This window comes from Filicampus tigris, chromosome 21 (assembly GCF_054856515.1).
Source record: "Filicampus tigris isolate MCC_2025a chromosome 21, RoL_Ftig_1.0, whole genome shotgun sequence".
Taxonomy (NCBI): Eukaryota; Metazoa; Chordata; class Actinopteri; order Syngnathiformes; family Syngnathidae; genus Filicampus; species Filicampus tigris.
The window spans coordinates 9,248,642-9,264,643 of NC_141237.1; the positions used below are offsets into that span (position 1 = coordinate 9,248,642).

Consider the following 16,002-nt stretch of genomic DNA (forward strand, 5'->3'; position numbering starts at 1 on the left):
ACAAAAGCATTGCCGGATTCTACTTAAAATAGAGATCACATGGATCTTAGTTTTACAGCGTGTTATATTCCTCTGGCAATGGTGATATATCATCATTGTGTGGTGCATTAGTGGTGTGGCGTCATAGTGATTACAGATAAAGTCCCAGGTCAAATACCAGCTGGGGCCCAAACCTTATGTGAGGTTTGGGGTCATGGTTTTCCCCCAATCAAAACATGGTATGTTAAGACCCTTGTTGTGTTTGCATTACATTAATATGCATTGTCAGTGCTTTCGCAATACATCGGAATGGGTTATTATTCACTTGGCAGTAATACAGATGCGTCGAGAGGGCTCACTATGTAGTCTGAGAATGACTTTTATTTCCACCTGTTGATTCATCTTCAGTGTTACATAGCTGCATATATGAGTGTACAGTATATACATAGTATACCAAGAAATATATACAGGAAACTGATAAAATATAAACTCAAAAATGGCAAAACACACGCGTTGATTCTACCCGTTCATCCATCTTCAGAGCAGGACAAATAACACTGCATACACAAAATTTATCAAATATACGGTCTCTCTTATAAAAGGAAACAACCTGTGTTTTTGTGGTTGTGTTTGTTGCACCCGCAACATAGAAGGGGCGGATCAGTGATGGCGCTACACGTGTAGCCCCAGTTAAGCCCCTCCAGCGTTAATTTTGATATTCTAAAATACAAAAATACATATTTATGTCATTATATTTATATATTACCGTAATAATGCATCACCACATGTATATGCTTTAAAATGGTTACGCGGATTACAAGCACATGTATATATGAAGAACATGTTGCAATTTACATATAAATCAAAATAATCCATAGTTAAGACGCTCAATTTTGCCATGTAAATCAATCTGTCAGCGAAAACTGGCCTTTTGTTCGCGCAATACGTGACATTACTTATCCAAATGTGTCACGACTTGTTTCATTCGAAAAAGTACGTTTGCACTCAAAATATGGCAAGCAGCAATTGAGTTGATTGTACATTCATGTGTAGTCTCACATTTTAAAAATGGTTTATATCGGACAGTGTCAATTCTGTTGTCTTTTTTTTTTTCCTCGCCGTTGAGTACATCCCTCGTTGGCATAAGCGACAAGCTGCATATCGCCGCTGTCATGTGAAAAACACTTATCTCCGTTTTTTTTTTTTTCATTTTCTTATTTTGACATGCATCATGCATCGCATTAAAGTGAGTTAAAAGTTTCCAAAATTGGAGATGAGTGTTTATCACAGGACAGGGACGATATGCTGGTGGCCATTAAAGCCCATATTTCCATGGCAATGACATTTCAAAACAATACCAATATGCAGACTTGTTTGTGCTTAACCTATGGAGTGTGTCCATACAGATATTGGAAGCGGATTTACTCGAGAGAAAAAAAAAACAAAAAAAACAAGATCCTCCTTGACGTTCCAGCACAAAAATAAAACCAAATATTTTCAAACTGAGGATCCTCCCACCTGGGTTTACTTCACTAAACTAAAATTGTAGCTCATCACCAAAACTGAGACACTGGAGGAGGTCCCCATCTCTTGAATGCGATCCGGCGGAGAGGGTCTCAACATGTGGCAGCTTTTCCTTACTCAGAGACTGAACGGACGCTAACTTCTGACTCTGACTTCTCGCGGGAGCCTCAAAGTCCACCGATGGTACTTGGATCTCGGTGTCCTGGCTCAGTAGTCTGGAGGACTCGGATTTGTGATGATGCGCAGCGACGGGATTGAACGCTTGTGTTGTTTTCGGGCTCTGCACCGACGGCGTCATTTGGGCCTTTTCCTTAGCACCGAGCGCGGCGGAGGCGGGCGTCTCGAGAAGCCGCAGAGGGACTTGATTGAGCACTTCTTGGTTTATGCTCTCCGCCACCAATGTTTGGCAGTGCGCGATGAGGCGCGGTTGTATCTCTTCCGGTGTGTCAAGATGCTCCAGCGCTAATTGGATCGGTTTGTTCAAAGGCTTGGACGACGGGCCCGCCGTTACTGTGTGACCCTGCACGGCCAGGTCCAGCTGAGTCTCGACCTTTAAATTCCCCGTCAGCGCGGGGCCTTCAAACAACTTGATGATTAGCTGCTGAGATTCCCCTAAACTTAATGGCTTGCTATACTCCTCGGCTTCCGTGAGCAACGGGAGCCCCTGAGGCTCAAAATGCTCCAGTAGCAATTGGAACCCATCTTCAACACTTTGAAGCTCGATCTGAGAAGCGGGGGAAAGAAGCATGCAATCGAGGAGATTGAGCGCGTGGTCGTTCTCAAGAGTTTCTCCCGGAGTCTGTCCATCGGGAGCCATTGAAAGTTCGTTTTTGACACACGGCATCTGCATGAATTTCTTTTCCTCAATCAGTGCTTCCACAGATTCTTCCGAATCCAGCGCAGAAGGAGGCTGGGAGTTGTAATGCATCGTTTCGGAAGAAGAGTCCAATTCTTCCGATACCATGATGTCCTTTTGGACTGTGGAGAGGCACATGCTGTTGGCGTGCGGAATTTCAGGATCTGGTGTGTCCTCTGCAAAGAGACGAAGAACAGAACGATATTTTCTGCCTGTTCAAATTACAGCGGACTTCTGGCGGACGAAACTGACCATTGGATTTCAAGGTCATGAAAAATGACGGACTGACAAATGACAAGACGGACACCGTGGCCGCTGACGGATGACGGACCAGCAAAATTTCGTAAAATGCCCACCTAACAATTACGTATGGAAGAGAAACCTAGAGCGCCAGTTTTTGCTAATGACTGGATTGATAGTAGGTCAAAGTTCAAAGTCTCATGTCGGGTTTCCCCCCCCCCCATTGCATTCCTGTTGTGAATTTCCAAGAACCAACAAACTCTCCCCTACACTTCAGTACCGCAACATGAACGGCACACTACGGACCATTTAATGCAAAAACGATCAAAATTCTCTGAATCGTTTCAACTATGTGACGGGGAAGTAAGACACGTAACTTACTTGAAACACCAGTGTGAACTTTACTCTTCCGCCGCTTCCTGCGTTTCCCCTGGAAAAAACAAACAAAAAAACACCCCCATCCCTTCTCATTTGCTATCCCACCAAAAAAAAAAAAAAAAATCAAAGCAAGAACTGCATTCACACGATTTAACGTGCAGACAACTCACATAGTTTTCACAGGTGGACCAGCGAGGATAAAGCTGAGCGTGACGTCGTTTCTGAGCATCGGCTTCTTCGTAATATTTGTCCCTGTCCGCCTGTGGTAGCAACTTCCACTGCGAAGAACACACGACAAACACAAACGTTTTCAGAAAAGGACCGCCAACTCCTTGGTGTGAATGCCAAAGCACAAATTAACAAAAGATTGAAATTCAGTGGTGCGTCGTAAAAAGACATCTTGATAGAAATCGTTTAAGAGGCCCCTTGCTTCCCACAGTCAATATGGCTAGAAAAAAGAATGTTGACATATAATTACCAATCACAAACCACACAGTGCGGCGGGATTGAGCTCTTCGTCTCCCCCACTCCAATTAAAACCCAATTTTATAGAGTTGAAATCATTTTTTCCTCACTGTCTGCAAGCGGGGCTCCGTGATCACGGGGCTCCTACAGTAGCCACTGTCAGCAACTGCTCGGCTCGCTCTCGTCCTCTTAGCGCTGTCTTAGCTTGGACAAAGGAACCAGGGCGAGCATGAGCTATCAACAAATTCCTGAGTTCGAAACATGTGATTAGCGTCGGGACCAAATGGCGCCGAAATAAACGACTACCGCACTCCCCCCGTGACTGTCGGCCTGCATCGCCCCAACGTAACGTACACACTACTCCGTTTGCGTTCGCTTGATTGACTCCCTCGTCAAAAGCGCAAAAAAATCACATGACTTCCACAGAGAATCGGCTCCCTCTAGTGGTATGTAAAAGAATCGCTAAATTAAATGTTCAAACTGTGCATGACTCGGTGGCTTCATTTTTTAAATATTTTTTTTTGTTTTGCAAAAACTTTTTTAATACATAATGTATTTTAATGGTTGTGGTTATGATGGTAGTTTTTTCTTTTTTTTTTTTTAGGTGGTACTTGGTGTAAAATGCTCGACAACCACCACCCTAGCGGACTGATTCCAAAGTTTGTTTACTTGGAGTTCCTAGAATCGTTCAAAGTGTAATGCTATGTAGGTACTTCAGATTATTGGACACCTGTGCTTGTGCTTTTGAACCTTCAAGACAGAAAATCTGCTCTATATTCAAGATAAAGATGAAAAGTTAAGAGCCGGCCTAATGTTATGTTATTGAGGGGGATCTCCTGCGCTTTGCATTTTGCCACCTTAAAATAATGGCCTAAGTCATATTTTGACTTTTTTTTTTTTCCTCATTAAATGTCTCTTCATGATGCTGTCCACTTCTGCTAAATCATTCAGATCTACCACTGAAATGTGAAAAAAAAAAAAAAAAAAGACATAGGATTATTATTTAGGAAGGTGATATTTTAGCATTTTGGAATAACTTTCCATTGTACACAAAACTTCCAATTGTACTCCATATGAGCATGTTTTTTTGGGTGTGGGGTATTCTGCTTCTCCCTCAGTTGGTCCAATCAAGGCAAATGGACGCCCCCATTCAGTAAATGTCATGCTCCAAAAATTCCTGGTGAATGGGAGTTTTCTTTGACAGTGTCATCAAGAGCTTGCTTTAAACCATTTGTTGAGTCTCCTTAGAGGCATAACGAGTCCAGTCCTAAACATGATCCTTGACAAGTGTTTTGAGTGTAACTGTCCAGTGACCTCCAAAGTATTGGTACAGCAAGGTTAATTCCTTTGTTGTTGGTTTTTTTTTTTTTGTTTGTTTTTATACACTGAAGGCATTTGGGTTTCGGATCAAAAGGTGACTTTTGAGCCAGCTTTTTATTTCATGGTATTTACATCTAAATGTGCTTCCAACAACTCACACCTTTTGATTGAAGCCACCAACTTTTCAGTTGCTTAGCACATCGCATCTTACGATCTGAAACCCAAATGTATGGAACATAAAACAAAGGAATTCAACTTGCTGTTCCAATACATTTGGAGGGGGACTGTATATGACACATGACCGTACTGTATCCCGAGCTTCCTTCGACAGTGAATAACCTACCATTTTTCCGAGGGCAACGTGAACGGATGCACTGTCTCTCTTTTCCAATTGCATGGTGACTACTTCTCTGTACTTATTTGCAAACAACATAAAGGCATTCGGTGGCTTCTTTATGTAGGGCCGCTCCCGCACATGTTCAGCCTTCCTTGTATTGCTGAAAATGAAGGGCACAAAATGGTGTCGTCTTAGGAAACATGAAAGTTTAGATTATCTTTCAGATGTTTCTTTCAAGTTGTACAGAAGAAAAATAAGCATAGTGTCAATCTGAAATTCGGGTTTATGAAAGAGGTCTACACAACCGGATTTAAATGCGTTTTTTTTTTTTTATAGTAATAGATGCTTTAAGTCAAATTAATTGTGGAAAAAAATTTCAAAGAATTTACATTGGTCTCTTTTTTTTTTTTTTATGTCCAAATATGGCATTAAGGGATGTGTAGACATTCATATACCAACTAAAGTTCATGAGCCATTTAATTAAATGTGCAAATAAAGCTTACATTGTTGTGAAGAGGTTTTGGGGAGGAGCTGCAGACATTAAAGGATGCACCTGCTCAAACAAAATTTCTCCATTCCTACGTAGATATGAAATAGAAACACGGCGTGATGGCGTGACCAAGGTAGGATTGATTTCAGTCGTAGTTTGTAAGGGTTTCACTCACATAAATCCAACTGGTACCATCTGAGGGGCTCCGGGCGTCATCATCATGCCTGATGGCGCCCTCATCTGAAACACACGAGAGAATTTAACCGATTGATTTTTTAAATTTCAAACACCTAGTGCAAAAAAATAAAAAATAAAAAGATACAGTAAATATAACAAACTGAAACACCATCCAAAAGGGAGTAGGAAGAAGTCATTTCAAAGATAAATTCTCCATTAAGTTACTCAATCGGAAATATATAGATACTAAAATATACTGGAAACAGAACTGCAGAATCGTACCATTTGTTGGGGATGTGGGCCTATGACGTTTTGGACGGGCCATTGATGCGGCAGTTGCTGCTGTTCAAAGGTAAAAGGAAAATTATCAGTGGGTTCCATCTTGGTGGGTTATATATATATATATATATATATATACACATGTATCTTTGCAATATTAGATCAGAAAAGGAAATCGAGGTTGTTTCTTGCGAGAGAGAAATCTGCCCGTGCATGCATCGACTACAGCTCAATTGTGCACAACCGAAGAAAACTGAAGTATTGCAGCCAAGCCTGAAGCAAGACATTTCCATAAACAAAAGCCAGAATAATAACAAAGTTGAATTGAGGAAAAAAGACAATATTCCATCTAGACTATTCTCAGTATCTTTCACACCTCCCTGTGCCCTAAATTCGATTTTGGAAGACATTGACTCGACAATAAATCATTGGTCACTCCCCAAGAAGTGGCTACGACTTACCTGACTATGATTATGGAAACCGGCATGACTATTGAGGTGTACCGGTGGTCTGATCTGCTGCGGTACATTATACATGTTAGGGCCCGTCATCATTGTTGCTGGCTGAGAAAAACGAGGCCCCACGGGGAAAGACGGTAGCATTGGCCTAGGATGGCATTCTGGCCTGATCGGGTGCATTTTGATCCAGTTTCAGTTGCAAATGCCGATCTTGATCCGAGGCGCTTGTCATTTATCAGTTGGAAAAATTACTTTTTGGGTCATGCAAGAGGTAATTCTGCAAAAAATGATCATTTTTGTATTTCTATATTTAGTAACATTTTACGGACCCATTAGCCATTTGTTACACAGCTCGTATCGAAGGTGGGTGGATGGATTATGTAACATCATTTCTGACAGTGATGAGTCCTTGTCAGCATGATGTATTAGTGACATTTCAAGGACAACGCAAACAACTTAGAGCAATTACATATGTCAAAGCCTCCAAAGACTGTTCCAATTGCCACGCCATTGAACTTTTTTACCCTAAAGAACCGCCAGTTTTTAATATTGACATTGAGAAAACACATGTACAAAAGCAATAGCCTGTTCATTCTTTACACATTGTCCCTCGGACATAACATCTGCCATCAAGGATCTCAATGTCACTGTTACGCAATGTTCCGTCTCCGCCAAAACATGCAGCCCAGCAATACCCCTCAAAACTTATCATCTCAAAGTGCATCTGCGATCAATTTGAACTCCTCCTCTACCGGGGCATCTCCTTCAACGCTGCGCCGTCACATGTCCCCGTCCCATTCGAACCCTTGACCGAAATATAAAACAATGCTTAAAACTCTTCCACACCCTCATTACCTCCAGACTATTTTGGGGAATATTCTCTTTGGACCCTCTTCTGCTGACTTCCAAAAACTGCTCCATCTACTCACCTTGACGCACTCGAGACCACATCACCTCCTTCCTCCACTGACTCCCCATTCCGCACCTTATTATCAACTCCTGCTCATCACCTAAAAAGCAATACTATAACCTCACCTGCTCCTACCTCACCGACCTGCTCCGCCATCACTCCTCCAACCTAAACCTCCGAACCATATCCTGCACCAACCCACTTAAGACATTTCAATCCAAACTCAAGACTCACCTCTTCAAAACTGCATTGCCCACCTGTCACTCACCCCATTTGTCATACAAAACCTATTTATTACCCACCCATCAATTTTCTGCATAGCTCGTCTTCACTGAGCTTGCAGGTGAGCTGGAGCCTATGCCAGCTGACCATTCACACTTACATTCACACCCACAGTATGGTCAATTTAGAGCATCTCAGAATAATTCAGGGGCCACATATAGCCTAATTGAATGTCAAGTGTAAATGGGAAATCATTGCTTAATCAATATGTTGTACTGTATTAATGAAAAAACAACGCAATAATATTATGAACTTTTATATTTAATGAACTATCTTTTACAAACAAGAACACCCTCAATTTTTCTCAAAAATAACGTGCAATAAACTATATTTTATCATCCACATGTGTGCATTATGATTTATAACAGTGATTGCATAGGTTTTTGACTTTTAATGAATCGTTTTTCGCAGTGAATAAAGAATGCGCCCGTCAGTTACGAACTGTCCATGTCGTTACGTAACTGTCGTGCAGCAAGCCGTCAATTACGTAGCTGCTGTGTTTCGACGTAAGCAAGCCGTCAGCGTGTTTATGGTGCCGGCTGTCGTCAGCGACGTATTACAGACCGCTGTACCCCAAGCCGACGTCAATCGTGTTCCCCGGCTTTCGGGTTTGTTTTTTTTTACGTTGGAGTCTGCACGTCTGCCTGGAAAAGTGTCTGACGGCGTACATTGACGCACACCACTATGTACCTTATGCGCATGCGCAATAATCCAACCCATCGGCATCGGAAGTCAGGTCCACATTTCAAACCGGAAGCTCGGCGGCCGCAGAATATCAAATGCGTAAACTAAACAATTATCAATAAATAAATAAATAACAACTACAGATCAGTATACCATATACATAAAATTACATATTGAAAATATGGAATATTAACAAATGTCTAGGGCACAGAATGGGGGGAGGGGTTGCAATAACGGCAGGGGTTTCAAATACATGCAAATAAACGTAAGTTTTACCAATGTTGATAGTTTCCGTAGCCTTTTTAGTAATGGAGTTATTTATAAGTCTGATATAGGAAACACTATCAATGGGACAGTATGTAAAGGTAGGTACCTTGGTATTGACTTTGTGATTCTGAAAGCCATATCTTCTTAACATACTTTGTAAAAAATAATAAATTAATCTTTCCAAAAGAGTGTGAGCAGATCCAGAAGAGGTGTTGAACTCTCTGTGTGGGTTCCACAAAAATAGCAACTCACATCAATGTCCCTTTTAAACTGAGTCAAGTAATGTTTGGCCAGATGGTATTTATGTAATAATGTTTTACAAGTCACTTACTTAAACCTAAGCAAGCTAATACTTGGGATGGACCAGACCTTTTTCTAGCTGATGTCAGTTACAAAGCTGTTCAAATATGACACAACATGTGGAATGAATGGAAACAAATGTTTTCTGGAACAGAGCACAAACCTTGTTACAATTTTTATGTTGAGCCAAACACATTATTACCAATCTCTGTCTATAAAATACTAGGGAGAGAACGAGAATAGGGCAATAGCATGAAGTTATTTTCAAAGATAATTTTAACTCCTTGTCATTACTTTCATCAACACAGTTGGAAATTCATAAACATGTAAGAATTTTGAATAAGACATGAGCTGTCCACTGCTGTCAAATAACACCCTAACCAGAAGCACCTAACCCTGTCATTCAGGTAAGAGTTGGCATTTATTTACATTTAGCATCAAACCAGAGACCTTCAAGTATTTATTTATGACCGCAGAGCAAGAAGTAGATGATTGGCAATCTTAAAAAGAACTGCTGTGCTGATGACAACCTCTCTGTGTGCAATTTGTATACCGTAAAGCGGTTTAAGATATGAAAAGCCAGCGGTTTAAGATATGAAAAGCCAGAATTTGAGAAGGGGAGAAATGGGGCTGCCTTGATGCAAACAAAGCAAATTATTTTCATATATTACCACAGGATGAAGTTTGTTGCAATGTTGCAATTGGCACTGGCATTCTTAGCCCTTAGTCACTGTCGTCAGCTATTGAATTGAACTCTTTCAGTGGCAGCCATTTAAAATAAAAAAGAGAACCTAACAGTACCAGAATCTTATGACAAAGAAAACAGAAACTACGAAATGAAAGATTAGACACTCTTTTTTCATCACAAAAAAAGCTTGTTTGTACCTTTTCCATTTTTTAGTAATCAGCAAACCCCTACAAAAACACGCAGAAAACACGCTTTTGTGTGAAGATATTTTATGCACAATGACTGATGCTATTTTTTTTTTTTCTTTAGTGTAACCTCAAACATCTGAACGGTCCTTTTCCACAAGAGACAAACAACAATGAAAATGTGCTTTTGATGCCTAAATACCATTTTTACAACATTTGACAAACTTTACTAAATATTTGCATGCCATTTAATACAGATATCACAATATCGCAATATTGCGATATTAAAATTGCCACAATACATCGTCGTTTTCATGTCATGATATTGCAAATCAGTTTAAAAGCCCAAGTTGTTTTCCATTTGTGCAGTTCCAGCATCCTCTGGTGGTTAGATTATTAGCACAGTTTAATTTGATGTGTGACTGGTCAAGCCTATTTCTTTGTGAATACTGTTCATATGTACAAAACTAAATATTGTAATGTTTTTTTTTATATGAGCTCTTCACGATACCGTGATAATTATCGTATCGTGAGGTTCATATCGTGATATTATGGTATCGTGATATTTGGATATCGTGACACCCCTACAGTATTAATAGTGGTAGTATTAAGTAGTGTGTGTGCATGCATGCGTGCAGCGATGTCTATGTATCACTTCTACTTCTGTAAATTTAAATGAACTCTTGTCATCTTTACTCTTTTGTGACACTCTTTGTAAGACTTAATGTGATACTTCATTAATCACAAGATGCTTGTAACTGTCAAATTTCAAAAGCTCCGCCATGTTCACGAGCCTCCACATTGGTTTAATACATGTTGATCTCATCCAAAAGAGACCCAAGGCTGCGTGTGAAGGCACGAGCGGAGTCCCCTGCACGATCTGCGTGTGCATGCACTGCAGTTAGGCCGCCCCTGATCTGCTATTTGTGGCAACACTAGGACAAAATACATGGATCATAGGTGTCATAGGGGCCAGATCTCTATCTATATATCTATATCAATATCCATATCTAACCATCCAACTGGAGCACGACAATATTAAACTTTTGCAGATATCAAGATCATAGATATCATGGATATAAACATGTTTTACAAATGCTTAAAGCAGATTGTGAAGGCATAACCTACGTATTCTGATTTAGTGTTGTTTCCATAGTTACCAATCAAAGATGGCCGACCTGCCGGGCATGCGCGCATCAGCTCGTACAGGGGACTCAGATCGTGCCTTAACACTGCCATCTGCTGGCCATAGTCAATATTTTCACTTTCCCCCCCCATCCCTTTTTTTTTTAAAAACAATCTTCACGGTGGCCGACTGGTTAGCACGTCCGCCTCACAGTTCAAAGGTCGTGAGTTCGATCCCGGCTCCGGCCGCCCTGTGTGGAGTTTGCACGTTCTCCCCGTGCCTGCGTGGGTTTTCTCCGGGTACTCCGGTTTCCTCCCACATTCCAAAAACATGCATGGTAAGTTGACATGCAGAGAGAGGAGCCAGAGAGATTTTTAAGCAAAAATGTTAAGAATGAGCATAAAGCAATAGTTTTAATGGCTTAAAAAAAATGTATTTTTATGGTAATATACTGGCTCGCGTTCATAAAAAAGAGGTTTGAATGACTACATTTGGATTGGTATATTGGTGTATTGTGGAATTTCGTAAGAATAATTATTCATAAGAAAGACTAGTTTAGTTTGTTCACTACCGTGAATAAAGAAACCAAACCGTGCATTTTTCCAGTGAACAGTAATTTCAAAAGTCAATATACTCAATAATAAATCAGGATACATCGTTCCAATTTTCCGAGTTTAACAATGACACGTTAACCCCCACACCACAAAATAAACATAGTTGACGACAGTTGGCGATCCTTACGTTTAGATTTTAGTTGGCTCCAATTGTGCGTAAGCCGTCAGATGCAAAGTACTGTAGTTTTTTTTTCTTCGTAAACTATCGTCAGCTGCGTAGTCGCGTGTACTCCCCGTAAACCGATAGATGCGAATTTGTTTGTTGCTACGTGTGCATGGCTAATGAAGACCGCTTCGCGTGCTGGTTTTACAGAATCTGCACGTATTATCGTCTTTTGGTTTATTTTTTAAAAAAAATCTCCAAATGAGTGCACCCATTGACTTTACGCCAGCACAAAATGGCAACTATTCACAAACAGGTATGGGACAACAAAACAACTAATACAATCCACTTGAATAACGGATGACGATAAAGATGTCCATTACATGCAATCAAAAGACACTAAAGATTGATGAATGTGATTAACAGGCATTGCATATTTGCTGGTAACCAATTCCGGGTGTACCCCGCCTACTGCCCGAAGACGGCTGGGATAGGTTCCAGCGCGCCGGAGACCCTCGTGAGGATAAACAGCTCGGATAAAGGGTGGATGGATAAATATTTGACCATCATTTTACTCGCACGTAGAAAATAACATAGCTCCAGTAAACAACATCTCATGCAAGAGCTGCAGGTGTTAGTAAAACATCAACTCTTTGGACACATTTTAGTGGAAATGGATATGAATTGGGTTGTAAGAATAGCACAAATGCAACTGGAGTGGGGTTGCTGTGGGTTTTTTTGGAGCAAAGAATTTTAATTTTAAGATGGTGAGGAAAATGTCACGCATGGTTAGAATGTGACAAAATAGGAATACTGCTGGAAGGAAAAAAATGTGGATGACATGAAAATCTAATATTGATACATTCAAAGGTAGAATGGACATACTGAAACAAGTTTTTAAAAAAAAGTCACGTTCTGCAGTGATCACATTGATTTTTAACAATCCAAACAAACTCATCATTATTAAAATGAAAGCTCTTGAAGAAAAAGGAAAACATTGTTTAGTTATCTATTGATTGTAACTAAATCCGTAACCACTTACTCACTTCTCCAACTTATTTTAATGCATGCAACCAATATCTTTTTTTCTTTTTTCTTTTAATGCAAATCCAACTCTTTGTTTTTCAGTGTAGAAGAGGTTCAGCAATGAGGATGGACTTGGTTAATCACCTGTAGCTGTAGCATGGCTTTATATATTGCTATATTATTGTTAGGGTGGTGATGTTACTTGAAAAATCTATCCTTTGATGTATATTGTTTATTATCAATAAATTGTCTGCAACTACATTATTTTAATAGGTCACTGATCCCAAGGACAAGGCTAAATTAAATGTATGGCATATATATTGTCATGCATGGTATATGAATTTTTGGGACATTTGTGAGGTTATTTTGTTGACTCAGGGATATGAACAAGTTTATGTAGAACTACTTCCTACTCCTTTTTGAACAGGATGTATGCAGCTAATTTATCACCCATGTTTATTTGTTTCAAAGTGCTGAGAATGAGGAATAGCATCTGATTTTGTGTAATGTGAGAGTCAAATGTACAGCATACATGTAAAATGTTCAAAGAGCCTACCTTGCATGTTGGGAGTTGATTCACCAATGTTCCAGCATTTTAGGCTCCATCCCAACCAGGAATGCGGTTTAGCCAAACCCCCCCATCACACCACCCCCCTGCATCCGCTGCTCCAACGCCATGCCGAACAGAATTACTTTCAATTGCTGACTAGTTGCTCTTACCAAGCCAAGAGTTTCCGAGGTGCAGACATGAAGCTTGCTGTCCTTGTATTTTCCACAAAGGACAAACAAAAAGGACTTCGCAACGTCATTGGAATGGCAAAGGTATTTCCTTGTTGGGAGGGCTGAAAAAAAGGGATCATCTGACTCTCGTCGTCGCTCCTGTGAAAAGTTTCGACTTTTTGTACATCCAACGCTGAAGGGGGCGCTGAATATCTTCCAACAGAACTGAACAGCTGTGATGATCTTGGCGCTCTTGATTATGAAAGTTAACTTGCCGTGATGACGTTATCAACAAAGAAGGTGTGGTCAGTGAAAAATGAGGGGAGAACGCTTGAGGACATCAACCACCTTGCAGCTCCTGCAGAACAGTACATGTCTTGTCAAAGGGCAAATCAAATCAGAAATGTTCTTTATAATTTGTTCTACGAGCCCGCACTAGTCTACCGTGATTAATATCACATTTGAGGAAAATGAATTGAGAATTTTTTTTTTTTTTTTCTAGCGATCTCGGGGATCCATCACAGTATCTAAGGGTTCCCTTCTTTCTGGGTGACGTTTGCAGAACCCTTAGGTGCTGTGATGTCATTTTCAGTTGTCAGCAAGTGTCAGTACAAGGCAAAATGGCCGCACCCTGGGGTGGATTAAAATGGGGAGGATTTTTCTGCTTAAGACTCCGGCAGGGGTTGCCCCGGAGACACCGACGGAGGAGGGAATTTACTTTCCGGATGTGGACTTGCCATTTCTGCTGTAAGGTCAGCGGCACAGATTTTGCAGCAACTGGTTCAAGAAAGTCAACAATTATGCAAACTAGCTAGCTCGGTACACAAGTATGCAGCTAGGATGTAAGTTAAAATATAGTTATAGCTATTATTGCGAAAATGTCCTGCTTTTGTTTTCTCTACTTTGCTTTTGAAATGTTAACTGTTGTGTTTGTAAATGCTTGTAGGTGTTGTCTTTGCTTGTGTGAAGCACATTGAGTTGCCTTGTGTATGAAATGTGCTATATAAATAAAACTGCCTTGCCTTGCCTTTGTTTTCATCATTGTAAACTAGTAATTTCATACATGAGCTTTAGGGGTTTATTTTAAATGCATTTATTATTTCGGCAAAACTATTGAAGGAAAATAAACTGAAGCTAATCATGTTCTAAAAAAAAAAAAAAGTAACAAACGCTCTAAAAACAAACTAAATTTTTAAAAAAAAGAAGAAACATCTAAAAACTTATTTAAACCTTGGTAAAGGACATCCATCATATTCTGAATCATCCGGATCATTTTATTCCCAGGGCAGTGAATCAAACGCAACTGGACTGATGAGTGAATGCGAGGCAAAACGTCTTCGAAGACAACCAATACAGTCCTGTGGCAATTTATTCAATGCCCTGAAAATATTCAATATTTCTGGTCAGGAAATATTGTTGGCTAAATCACAGCAGCAAGCTCCATCACATTTTTTTCCCGTTTTTTTTTCCTCAAGGACGATGGGTTGTAAGGGAGCATTAGTCAGTCCACCATGCAATTCTATTAAACTAACTAAAGCCCTGTAAAATATAAACCAGAAATGCTAATACTTAAGAATAAATGTTTCTGGTTTTACTTAATTTAGTATGGATTTCTGATAGGTAGAATAATTTCCACCCACTGCATCCGGTGTACCTAATGAAGTGGCCGGTGAGTGTCAGCCTTCCAAAAGTAACTATTTCAAATTCAGTCCCGTTTTGAAATACATTTGTGAATTCATAAAGTATAATTTTATCCATGCAGTTGTCATACAGTGGAGAAAAGTAAATTTATACTGGATCACATTTTTGGGGTATCACAAAAACCTGGTATTTGAATAGGGGTGTGTAGACTTTTCATATCTCTTGTACAATGCCGCTGCCTAATGCTTCTTTTGTAGTAGTGTGCATATTATAGAATAGTAGTGCATTTGTGAAAATTAGCAGTATTCCTCTTTTCTATGGTACGAGTTAGTGGTGAGCATTTAACACCAAATATCATGATTCTCAATACATGGGGTACGATAATATGGTACACTAATGGTATATCAGTAACTTCTGTCATTATTTTTTTTATAATATGCAAAAACCTGTAAAAGGTCTATACAAGTTAATTCAATTCGAAGAAACAACAAATCATCAGCGACATCACATCAATTTATAACTTGTGGACATCGCTAATGCAAAATGATTCGATACGATTCCCGATACATGGGGTGCGATACGATTCAAGGATGCAACTTTTTCAAAATGTAAAGATTTGATTCGTCAAATGGATTTTCAATTATTATTATTAATTTTTTGTTACACCCCTAATACTTGTACTTGCCCAAATAAAACTCCACCAGTAGTGGCATATGCAAAGTCTTCTGCTGGTTTTGGAGCGGTCAGACTGAAGGTGTCAGAACAGTAGCCAAGCAAGGACTGTACAAACGCCACAAACCTTCCTCATCTATCACTAAAAAAAAACAAAAAAAACTCCAAAGACATTAAAGAACACGCATGACAGTCTTTAATATATAGGAACGTACAGTACGTCCTGTGCCACATGTCACAAATATATGTTTTTATATAACTTCTGATGTCATTTGATGATG

General features: G+C 39.9%; 1 protein-coding gene across 4 annotated transcripts; it reads right to left on the reverse strand.

Annotated features, from left to right (window-relative positions):
* Positions 1–342: 342 nt before the first annotated feature.
* On the reverse strand, positions 343–15,823 carry LOC147127506 (uncharacterized). Of its 4 annotated transcripts, none has more exons than XM_086021212.1 (9): positions 15,735–15,823; positions 13,245–13,766; positions 6,049–6,105; positions 5,765–5,829; positions 5,603–5,677; positions 5,106–5,259; positions 3,148–3,255; positions 2,981–3,029; positions 343–2,535 (listed from the first exon to the last, which is right to left on the reverse strand). In XM_086021212.1, exons 3-9 carry the CDS (start codon positions 6,049–6,051, stop codon positions 1,517–1,519), a joined length of 1,473 nt encoding a protein of 490 aa, XP_085877338.1. In that variant the 5' UTR covers positions 6,052–6,105; positions 13,245–13,766; positions 15,735–15,823; the 3' UTR covers positions 343–1,516. The 4 variants fall into 4 exon arrangements, with proteins under 4 accessions (XP_085877338.1, XP_085877337.1, XP_085877339.1 ...); XM_086021211.1 differs by having other exon boundaries at positions 6,049–6,108; XM_086021213.1 differs by having other exon boundaries at positions 6,507–13,766.
* Between the last annotated feature and the right edge of the window lie 179 nt (positions 15,824–16,002).

Coding starts and splice junctions, on each gene's coding strand:
- LOC147127506 (XM_086021213.1), bottom strand. CDS start 6,683: ATGCACCCGATCAGGCCAGAATGCCATCCTAGGCCAATGCTACCGTCT. Junction 5,678..5,764: donor ATGGTACCAGTTGGATTTAT/GTGAGTGAAACC, acceptor ATATCTACGTAG/GAATGGAGAAATTTTGTTTG. Junction 3,030..3,147: donor GGTCCACCTGTGAAAACTAT/GTGAGTTGTCTG, acceptor TGTTTTTTCCAG/GGGAAACGCAGGAAGCGGCG.